The 11844-nt window shown below is 47.5% G+C and overlaps 1 protein-coding gene across 1 annotated transcript in view; it reads right to left on the reverse strand.

Annotated features, from left to right (window-relative positions):
* Window positions 1-1561: 1561 nt before the first annotated feature.
* The window catches only part of RASL10A (RAS like family 10 member A), a 10307-nt gene continuing 24 nt past the window's right edge, over window positions 1562-11844 (reverse strand). Inside the window, exons 1-3 of the mRNA XM_032228807.1 lie at window positions 11653-11844; window positions 6765-6889; window positions 1562-1998 (exon numbers count right to left, since the gene is read on the reverse strand). The exon at window positions 11653-11844 is cut by the window's right edge and continues 24 nt beyond it. Of these exons, the coding sequence (XP_032084698.1) occupies window positions 1728-1998; window positions 6765-6889; window positions 11653-11844 (588 nt within the window). The 3' untranslated portion in view covers window positions 1562-1727. The remainder of the gene's footprint in view (window positions 1999-6764; window positions 6890-11652) is intronic.

Raw genomic sequence — 11844 nt, forward strand, 5'->3', positions numbered from 1 at the left:
TTCTTTCTTTCTTTCCTCCTTCCCTCCCTCCTGAGAATTTCAAAAAAGAAAAGCTTTATTGAGTGAAGAACAAATTCTGCCCACTGTAAAAATAACCCCCCGTCAAGAAGCTAGGATGACTGTTAGTTGAGTTATCCTTTTACTCAATGCTTTCTTTTATTTCTCACCCAACCCAACGAGGGTATGAATTCTTGGGTGTGTGTGTGTGTGAGAGAGAGAGAGAGAGAGAGAGAGAGTTGTGCAAAATTAATTCATTGTTTCAAGGTGTCCTGGTATTGCAAAATTGGGGAACGCCTGAATATCGGCATTGTTCAGAATGGAAAACTCTCCTTCTAAGTAAGCCTAACCAGACAGTGGCAGGCTATCGAATCCTTGTTTCGATTCTCGAGCCCCGGCGTCTGCAAGAGTCCCAGATGGCGAAAAGACTTTGGGTTGTGATCCTATCTGTTGCATCCTTTATTCCTTTGACCCCCAAAGGGGGCCTTTCCACGGGTGTCATTATAAAAGCCATCCCTGTCAAAGGACACTGGGGACGACCACAGTTCGTAGGATTTGCACGACCATCATAAATGGCTAGGATTCTCTTCCAATGTTTGACTTGCCAAGCTCCAGGGGTGTCCAAATTTGGCTGCTTTCAGACGGGTGGACATCAACTCCCAGAATTCCCCAGCCAGCCGAAGTCCATCCATCTTAAAGCGCCCGGGGTGTCAAACACAAGTCCCGTGGACCGGATCCGGTCAGATCCATGGGGCCATCCTGGAAAATGTATTGGGCCAGCCCGCATCACTACAGGTCTACCCCAGCGGTCGGCAACCTTAAACACTTAAAGAGCCACAAAGATCCTAATCGGAAGCTCCCAGTTCAATTCTGGAGCCAACCGGAAATCCAGTTCTCCCACCACAGAGTCTCCTCCTAGTGCGGCATCCTTTTTCCTCTGCCGACTGGAAGTCTGGTTCCCCCACCATAGAGTCTCCTCCTAGTACGGCATCCTTTTTCTTCTGCTGACTGGAAGTCTGGTTCCCCCACCATAGAGTCTCCTCCTAGTATGGCATCCTTTTTCTTCTGCCGACTGGAAGTCTGGTTCCCCCACCATAGAGTCTCCTCCTAATGCGGCATCCTTTTTCCTCTGCCGACTGGAAATCTGGTTCCCCCACCATAGAGTCTCCTCCTAGCACTAGCATGGCGTCCTTTTTCCTCTGCCGACTGGAAGTCTGGTTCCCCCACCATAGACTCTCCTCCTAGTGCGGCATCCTTTTTCCTCTGCCGATTGGAAATCTGGTTCCCCCACATAGAGTCTCCTCCTAGCACTAGCATGGCATCCTTTTTCCTCTGCCAACTGGAAGTCTGGTTCCCCCACCATAGAGTCTCCTCCTAGCATGGCATCCTTTTTCCTCTTCCTGTCCTAACCGAAAGCCCTATCAATTGTGGAGCCGACCGGCGACAGAGAGCCGCAGCAGAGGGATGAAAGAGCCACATGCGGCTCCGGAGCCATAGGTTGCCAACCCCTGGTCTACCAAGTGCGAAGAGGAAACATGCCAGAAGTTTGGGGAGTGATCTCAAGCTGGCCATGCCCACTCAGTTTTCAACATTCACCCAGTTGGCCATGCCCTCCCCCTGCCCCGAGATCAACCACAGCCCTCAATGAAAATTGAGTTTGACACCCCTGTTTTAGATGCAGGTTCAAGACCTTGCCCGCCCTCCAGCCCGTTCCATACTCCACTCCCGGCTCACATGAGGCTGCACCTGTTTCTGTGCAGCGCCCCCTGGAGGCGCACGGCGGAGTGATTTCCCCTGCACCCGTGGGCCACGGTGCTGCACAGCAGCTCTTTGAAAAGGAGGACAATGTGCCAGTTGTATCTGGCTGAGCACTCCATGTAGCCGCACTTCCAGGTCTTCTTCACGAGCAGGGAGAGCGTCCGGCGGGGCGTGAAGCGTTGCCGTTGCAGGTCCCGCTTGTTCCCCACGACAATGACGGGGGCTTTGCTGATGTTGCTGGTCCTGGAAGAGAGGATACGCAAAAGAGGTTCAGGTTTGGGGGGGTCTCCAAACAATCCGGCCACGCTTTGGTGTGAATGTAGCCACTTCCGGCAAGTCCATTTTTGCATCCCCAACCTCATCGGATCGAGGAAAGCTGTAAATGTTGTGGGTCAGTCTTTCCCATCCCAGAGCGCACAATTAGGTGCTTGAACAACTTCAAGAAAAGATAAAAGTTGTGCGCACCAGCATGATGTATGCTTCTTGGTTTGTGTGGATGTTTTTTTTAAATCAATGGGGTGTTCTGACCTAGGCTTCCCAAGATCATGAAGACGACTCCTCATCCCGATAAAATCTCTTTTATTTAGGTTAAAGGGAATTCCTCTCCAGCCAAGTCTCGGCCAACCGTCTTTCAAGAGCCGAGGTGGCGCAGTGGTTAGGGTGCAGTACTGCAGCCACTTCAGCTGACTGCTATCTGCAGTTCAGCGGTTCAAATCTCACCGGCTCAAGGTTGACTCAGCCTTCCATCCTTCCGAGGTGGGTGAAATAAGGACCCAGACTGTGGGGGCAATAATGCTGACTCTGTAAACCGCTTAGAGAGGGCTGAAAGCCCTATGAAGCGGTATATAAGTCTAACTGCTATTGCTATTGCTAAGATAGTTCACAACTACAGACCTTTATCAGGCTTGGAGAGCGGCCAGGCCGATATCTTTGAAACAACAAGCTGTATCAGCAATTACTTAGCATGAAGTCAGGAAGAGATCTTCACCCTAATGAATTGAACTAATGGTCTCCTGCAAACTCCACTCCCCTTTCGCTCCTCTTTTATTTCCTCTGGGAGGGGCCATTCACCTTCCACCTGTGGCCTTACTCCCGAGATGTCCCTTGTTCCTTAGCCCCTTCTCCTGGCAGCTCTGCACATGCGCACACTGGGAACAGGCTCCAGCTGTTCTTCTGCCCCACTGATCTCCGACTCCGAAGGCAGCTGATAACTATCGGACAGCCCTGGCCTCATCTCTTCCCCTGTCTCCAGGACTGGCCCATGTTCCTCCCCACTGTCTGAGCTTGCCACCAGCTCCGCTGGCGAGCCATAACGGGGGGGGGGGTGTGTGTCTCCAACCCAGAATTCCCCAGCCAGCCATTCTGGGAGTTGAAGTCCACAAGTCTTCAAATGACCAAGTTAGGAGACCCCTGGTTTAAACCTTGCAGCTGCCCATCTGCACATCGGGTGTCCCTGGGGAACTAACAATCAATTGAAAACATACCGGATTTTTCAGACTATAAGACGCACCGGAGTATAAGACACACCAAGATTTTGAAGAGGTAAATTAAAAAAAAAAGGTTTTGCCCTCCCCGGCTCCCAGGAGCACTCTCCAAGATCCCCAAACCCTCTACACGCCATGTTAAAGGAGCCGAGGTGGCGCAGTGGTTAGAGTGCAGCACTGCAGGCTACTTCAGCTGACTGCAGTTCTGCAGTTCGGCTGTTCAAATCTCACCGGCTCAAGGTTGACTCAGCCTTCCATCCTTCCGAGGTGGGTAAAATGAGGATCCGGATTGTTGTTGGGGGCAATATGCTGACTCTGTAAACTGCTTAGAGAGGGCTGAAAGCCCTATGAAGTGGTATATAAGTCTAACTGCTATTGCTATTGCTATGTTTTTTGTTAAAAGAGTTTGGAAGGCCTGCAGAGTGCTCCTGGGAGCTGGGGAGGGCAAAAACAGTGCCGTTTTTGTGAAAAACAGGCCCATTTTTTTGCCCTTCTCTGCCCCCAGGAGGCTTCCCAAACCCTCTGCTTTCCATTTTCACAAAAAAACAGATGTGCAGGGCAGGATTTCAGGAGGCCAAAAATGCTGTATTCGGTGTATAAGACACATCCCGATTTTCACCCTCTTTTGGGGGGGGGGGGAAGGTGCATCTTATACTCTGAAAAATATGGTATTTATAAAAAAAAATTTAAAAGAAGAAAACTCGCACCCTAATAACTGTTATATCTTGCTTCTCATTCGGGAAGTCAAGGCAATGTATGGGAAAGTTTCTCTCATTTTTCTCCCTACAACACCCATTGTATGACATAGTTTAGGCTAGGGGAATGAGAGAGAAATCGGCCCGAAGTCATGAGTGCGAATCTGTGACTAAGGATGGAGCGGGGGTTAGAAACCAGATTCTGCCCGGAAACACAAAAATATTGGACAAAAATTTGGAAACGGGTGCAAGAAATTACAGGAGAACAGATAAAATACAAACCCGAAATCTTTCCACTGGGAATAATCAAAGGGAAATATACAAAGAAAATTAAGTACATATTAACACATCGGCTAACTACAGCTAGAATAGCATTTGCCCAATGCTGGATACAAAATAATACCCCCTCGGATGAATTAGTGATAAAAAAAACCTTTGGATTGTGCAGAGATGGACAAATGAACACTGAAATTAAAAGATAAAGAAGAGTCGGAATATTATGAAATTTGGAACAATTGGTATAACTGGCTGCAAAAGAAGAATAAAATTAATTAAGCCAAAAAACAATATATATAAATATATATAGAACTGTGTATAAAGTGTGTAAATATAGAAGCGAAATATTATATACATGTACAGGTATGATGACATAACAATGTTGATATAATAGCAATAGCAATAGCAGTTAGACTTATATACTGCTTCATAGGGCTTTCAGCCCTCTCTAAGCGGTTTACAGAGTCAGCATATTGCCCCCAACAACAATCCGGGTCCTCATTTTACCCACCTCGGAAGGATGGAAGGCTGAGTCAACCCTGAGCCGGTGAGATTTGAACAGCCGAGCTGCAGAACTGCAGTCAGCTGAAGTAGCCTGCAGTGCTGCATTTAACCACTGCGCCACCTCGGCCCTTATAATGACTGGAAGGTGTTGTAGAAGGGAAACAAAATAATAGAAACCAGATTCGGGATCTTATTATCTTCCCCACTGGACCAATCTGGTTCTGGGTTGAGACAGCCAAACATGAATTGATACCTGTTGGCATCTCCATACAAACCAAAATTACCAGGCCTGGGTAGATTGAGTTTGAGTTTGAGTTTTATTAGAATTTGTAGGCCGCCCTTTTCCCTGAGGGGACTCAGGGCGGCTCACATAAAACTGGGAAGGGGGGAACACAAACATCAAGATAGAAGACATGTAATAAAATGGTAGGCAACATACATTCATCATTCGGGAGGGGTAACTATCCTTATCCCCAGGCCTGACGGGCGAGCCAGTTCTTCAGGGCTGTGCGGAAGGCTTGGACGGTGGAGAGGGTACGAATCTCCACGGGGAGCTCGTTCCAAAGGGCCGGGGCTACTGCTGAGAAGGCCCTCCTCCTTGTGGTTGCCAGCCGACACTGGCTGGCCGATGGAATACGGAGGAGGCCTAGTCTATGGGATCTTATTGGTCGCAGGGAGGTAATTGGCAGAAGGCGGTCTCTCAAGTATCCAGATCCACTGCCATGTAGGGCTTTATGGGTGATTAATAGCACCTTGAAGCGCATCCGGAGATCGACAGGCAGCCAGCGCAGCTCGCGGAGGATGGGTGTTATGCGGGTGAATCGAGGTGCACCCGCAATCACTCGCGCAGCTGCGTTCTGAACTAGCTGAAGCCGCCGGATGCTCTTCAAGGGCAGCCCCATGTAGAGCACATTGCAGTATTCCAGCCTAGAGATCACAAGGGCCCGAGTGACTGTTGTGAGAGCCTCCCGATTCAGGTAGGGTCGCAACTGGCGCACCAGGCGAACCTGGGCGAATGCCCCCCTGGTCACAGCCGTTAGGTGGTGGTCAAATGACAGCTGTGGATCCAGGAGGACTCCCAAGTTGCGAACCCTCTCTGAGGGGTGCAAAATTTGACCCCCCAGCCTGAGTGTTGGAATATTAGTCAAATCTTTGGGAGGAAAACACAACAGCCACTCGGTCTTTTCTGGGTTGAGCACAAGCTTGTTAACCCTCATCCAGTCCATAACGGCCTCAAGACCCCGGCTCATCACATCTGCCGCTTCATTGAGTTGGCACGGGGCGGACAGATACAATTGAGTATCGTCCGCATATTGATGGTATCTAATCCCGTGCCTGCGGATGATCTCTCCCAGCGGTTTCATGTAGATGTTGAATAGCAGGGGGGATAAGACCGAACCCTGAGGCACCCCATAATTTAGGGGCCTAGGGGACGATCTCTGCCCCCCCACTAACACCGACTGCGACCTGTCCGAGAGGTAGGAGGAGAACCACCGTAGCACGGTGCCTCCCACCGATCTATTAGGTTTTAAGGGCTACCCATCTGTGCTTTACCCTGCCCCTTAAAAGTCCCTGTGCAGCTAGTCCTCAACTTACAACTGGTTGCTTAGCAACCCTTCCAAGAGGATATTTTGGGGCGACTTATTTCAAATTCCAACAGTTGGAAGGACACATACACACAACTGAACCTCAGCAATGCAACCACAATTGCAGCTGTTTGAAGAGTCCCACAGTTGTGCGAACACACGTAGTTTGGCCCCCAACAATTGGGTGCTCCCAGTTTTTGGCAAAGCTGCAGCCACAGCCTAGTCTTGGTTAGCTTAATGACTGATGTTCGCTTAGCGACCGTGACAGCTGCTTTAGGATCCCCGCTTTCGCTTATCAACCCCTGCCCAAAAAAGACCGTAAAATTGAGGTCATTTCACGTGACGTCTGACGTTCATCGTGACTTAACAACCGGGATGGGCAGGTTCCATAACGGTCATAAGTAGAGGACTAACAATGAATCACCCTATCTTAGGAAGGTCTCCCCTTCATCCCCCGGCCTTACCTGTGGTCCTGGATCTGTTGACAGAGCATTTTCACGTATTCAAAGCTCTCTGGATTACAAATGTCAAATACCAGGACGTAGGCATCTGTGTTTCGTAGACCCCAACACTTCAGATCTGACCATTCCTGGTGGATCAAAAGAAGATGTGGGACAGTAAGAGATGTCATGGCAGCCAAGGAAAAATGAGCCACAGGTTGACTTAAGTCCTTGCCAGGACCCTGACAGGAAGGACAGACTTTTAAAAATATTTAAGTTCTGTGTTCTGTGTGAATAGAGTAGAGTAGAGTAGAGTAAAAATATGAAAGAATAGAAAATAGAATAGAATGGAATGGAATAAAAGAGAACAGAATAGAAATATGAAACAATAGAATAGAAGAGTAAGGAAAGAAGGAAATAGAATAGAACAAAATAGAATAGTACAAAATAGAATAATAGAATAGAAATATGAAAGAATAGAATAGAAAATAGAATAGAACGGAATAAAAATATGAAAGAATAGAACAGAAAATAGAACAGAATAGAATGGAATGGAATGGAACGAAATAGAATATTAGAATAGAAACATGAAAGAATAGAATAAAAAATAGAATAGAATAGAATAGAAATATGAAAGAATAGAACAAAATAGAATAGTACAAAATAGAATAATAGAATAGAAATATGAAAGAATAGAATAGAAAATAGAATAGAACGGAATAAAAATATGAAAGAATAGAACAGAAAATAGAACAGAATAGAATGGAATGGAACGAAATAGAATATTAGAATAGAAATATGAAAGAATAGAATAGAATAGAATAGAATAGAAGAAGGAAGGAAGGAAATAGAATAGAATAGAACAGAACAGGACAAAATAGAATAGAAGAATAAGCCCCAATCAAGAACTAAGATCTCTTTCGATAACTGGGGTTATATGGTTATTTCTTTGCCGAACCCAATGGCCCATAAAGCTATGGGGAGGGGGAGGGTATTATCAGCTGCAAATGTTGCAATATTGCAGGGGTAGAGACCCCCCCTCCCCAAACAAGGCTTAATGGACCTGCTTCGTTCAGGAGCCGGGGGGGGGGTCACTTTTCCACTGTGATACAAAGGCTTGAAGGCAACTGGCATGCTTGTGTGTGTGTGTGTTTGTGTGTCTGTGTGTGTACTGAGGGGAGAAACCAATACAGAAATATCAAGATGGCTAGCCATAGCAATAGTACTTAAGACTTATATGCCACTTCACGGTGCTTTCCAGCCCTCTCTAAGCGGTTTTACAGAGTCAGCCTCTTGTCCCCCAACAATCTGGGCCCTGGTTTTACCCACCTTGGAAGGACAGAAGGCTGAGTCAACCTTGAGCTGGTCAAGATCGAACTGCTGGCAGTGGGCAGAATTCGCCGGCAATTCTTCATTCTAACCACTGCGCCACCACAGCTCTTGATAGCAATGGAAATTAGACTTATATACCGCTTCACAGTGCTCTTACAGCCCTCTCTAAGCAGTTTACAGAGTCAGCCTCTTGCCCCCAACAATCTGGGTCCTCCTTTTACCCACCTCGGAAGGACGGAAGGCTGAGTCAACCTTGAGCCTGGTGAGATTCGAACTGCCAAATGGCAGTCAGCCGGCAGTCGGCAGAAGCAGCCTGCAGTACTGCAGTCTAACCACTGCACTACTATGGCACATAACTTTGTGATCAAGACCCCGCCCCTTCCTTTAACTTTTTATGCTAGCTCAGGAATTCTGGGAGTTGAAGTCCACAGGTCGTAAAGTTGCCAACCCCTATAAGGTCTCCTCAAGCATGGGAGTCAGAATAGAAGACCTCCAAGGTCCCTTCCAGCCTTATGACTCTATGATACTAATAACTTTGTATTGTTGTTGTTAGTCGCGTGTCCGACCCATCGCGACCCCATGGATAATGTTCCTCCAGGCCTTCCTGTCCTCTACCATCCCCTGGAGTCCATTTAAGCTCAGGCCGACTATTTCGATGACTCCATCCAGCCATCTCCTTCTCTGCCGTCCCCTTCTTTTGCCCTCCATCATTCCCAGCATGAGGCTCTTCTCCAGGGAGTCCTTCTTCCTTCTCATTAGGTGGAACAAAGTCTTTGAGTTTCCTCTTCAGGATCTGGCCTTCTAAAGAGCAGCCAGGGTTGATCTCCTCTAGGACTGACCGGTTGGATGGCCCTGCAGTCCAAGGGACTCAATGCAGGAGTCTTCTCCAGCACCAGAGTTAGCAATAGCAATAGCAGTTAGACTTATATACCGCTTCATAGGGCTTTCAGCCCTCTCTAAGCGGTTTACAGAGTCAGCATATTGCCCCCAACAACAATCCGGGTCCTCATTTCACCCACCTCGGAAGGATGGAAGGCTGAGTCAACCCTGAGCCGGTGAGATTTGAACAGCTGAACTGCAGAACTGCAGTCAGCTGAAGTAGCCTGCAGTGCTGCATTTAACCACTGCGCCACCTCGCAGGGTTGATCTCCTCTAGGACTGACCGGTTGGATGGCCTTGCCGTCCAAGGGACTCAATGCAGGAGTCTTCTCCAGCGCCAGAGTCCAAAGGCCTCCATTCTTTGGTGCTCAGCCTTCCTTAGGGTCCAACTTTCACAGCCATCCATTGCAAGCGAGAAAACCATAGCTTTATATTGCCGTAACTTTGTATGACTGCATTTAAAAAAAAACATTTCATCTGTTCGGGTCAGAAAGTGGACTTTCTGGTTCTTTTTTTTTTTCTCTTCGTCTTTGTCATTCCCACATTTTTCTGCTCTGCTTTCCTTCCGCAGCTTCGAGGCAGGGCTGGTTTGCCTCATTTTCCGCTCTTCAGAGCTGCACAGACCATTGCTTGACCCCCCCCCTCCCTTAAATGGATAATTTGGCCTGACCAGGTTTTAGCCAACATACAATCAGCAGGCGCCACAAGGCCTCCCCTTCAGCTTTACTATTTAAGGAATTCTCAAAACTCAAGTGGGAAGACCAGCTGCTTCAAGGAAACAGCGTGAATGCTAGAGAAAAGTTCCTAAAATGGAGCCAGGTTAAAAATGCACATTATTATTCTTTTTTTTTTTAAAGTGAGACCCAGCAGGTGTGAAGAAGGTGACAGCCGCATTTAACAGACAGATGGTGCTACTATTTTTCTCCCTCCTGCTGCAGAAGGCGAGAATCAAGGTGACAGGCGGAGCTCTGAGAATCAAATTTTGCTGCCCCATGAGTCACTTCAACCTTGCTCGCAAAGATCTTTTGTGGGTTTCAAGAATGGAAGGGATCTTGGGAGGTCTTCTAGTCCAGCCCCCTACCCAGGCAGGAAACCCTGCACCACTTCAGACAAAGGGTTGTTCAATCTCTTCTTTAAAACTTCCAGTGTTGGGGCATTCACAACTTCTGGAAGCAAATTGTTCCACTGATTAATTGTTCTCACGGTCAGGAGATTTCTCCTTAGTTCTAAGTTGCTTGTCTCCTTGATTAGTTTCCACCCATTGCTTCTTGTCCTGGTGCTTTGGAGAATAGCTTGACTCCCTCTTCTTTGTAGCAGCCCCTGAGATATTGGAAGACTGCTATCATCTCTCCACTAGTCCTCCTTTTCACTAAACTAGACATACCCAGTTCCTATAACCATTCAAGAAAAAAGAAGGAAGGAAGGAAGGAAGGAAGGAAGGAAGGAAGGAAGGAAGGAAGGAAGAAAGGATCAGAATAGAGTTGGAAGGGACCTTGGAGGTCATCTAGTCCAACCCCCTGCTCAAGCAGGAGACCCTATTACCATTCCTGACAGGTGGCTGTCCAATCTCTTTTTTAAAGCATCTATTCTTACTTCTAGAAAGTTTATCCTTAATTCCAGGTTGCCTCTCTCCTTGATTAATTTCCACCCATTGCTTCTTGTTCTTTGGAGAATAGTTTGACTCCCTCTTCTTTGTGGCAGCCCCTGAGATATTGGAAGACTGCTATCATGTCTCCCCTAGTCCTTCTTTTCATTAAACTAGACATACCCAGTTCCTATAACCATTCAAGAGAAAAGAAGGAAGGAAGGAAGGAAGGAAGGAAGGAAGGAAGGAAGGATCAGAATAGAGTTGGAAGGGACCTTGGAGGTCATCTAGTCCAACCCCCTGCTCAAGTAGGAGATCCTATTACCATTCCTGACAGGTGGCTGTCCAATCTCTTTTTTAAAGCATCTATTCTCAGGTCTAGAAAGTTTATCCTTAATTCTAGGTTGCTTCCCTCCTTGATTAGTTTCCACCCATTGCTTCTTGTCCTGTCCTCAGGTGCCTTGGAGAATAGCTTGACTCCCTCTTCTTTGGGGCAGCCCCTGAGATATTCGAAGGCTGCTATCATGTCTCCCCTAATCCTTCTTTTCACTAAACTAGACATGCCCAGTTCCTACAGACATTCAAGAGAAAGGATGGATGGATGGATGGAGGGAGGGAGGGAGGAAGGAAGGAAGGAAGGAAGGAAGGAAGGAAGGAAGGAAGGAAGGAAGGAAGGAAGTAAAAGAAAGAGATGTTAATAAGTCTATTAAGTCCAGAAGGACTATATCCCATTCTTTTTTCTCCAGGAACTCAAATCTGCTTCCAGGGATTTCCTCTTAAATGTGCACAAGAATCCTGCAATATAGTTTGAGCTGAGAGACAATATTACTTTCCCCAAAGGTAGCCAAGAAATTTGCAGGGCTAATAGGGAACTCAAATCTTGAGTCGCCATAGTCCTAGTCCACTTCCTGAAGCAGCATGAAACAGGTGCAGCTTTGATGCGCACATGCGCACATGCGTGGACAAAACAGAGAAAGAAAACGGAAAGAGTCACCCAACTCCAACCTTGCTTGACACCCCCAACCCACCCCTGTCAAACTACCCCTCTGCTTCTCCACAACCGTTGGGGTGATGGAAACTACCAGGTGGGAAGAGAGGGGAGGAAGAGCATCTCACCTGAGAACTGTTGGCAGGGAAAGCCGCCACGTAGGGGACGTCCATGATTTTCAGGTCGTAGGAGTTCCCGTTGAGCATGACTGATGGCCGGTAGATATAGCGGTCCTCTGTGGGGTTGTACTTCTCTGCGAAGTCCTGGTACAAGAATTGGCGGACGATGGCGGTCTTGCCAACTTTGGGAGCCCCCAGCAC

Source organism: Thamnophis elegans, chromosome 13, assembly GCF_009769535.1.
Source record: "Thamnophis elegans isolate rThaEle1 chromosome 13, rThaEle1.pri, whole genome shotgun sequence".
Lineage (NCBI taxonomy): Eukaryota > Metazoa > Chordata > Lepidosauria > Squamata > Colubridae > Thamnophis > Thamnophis elegans.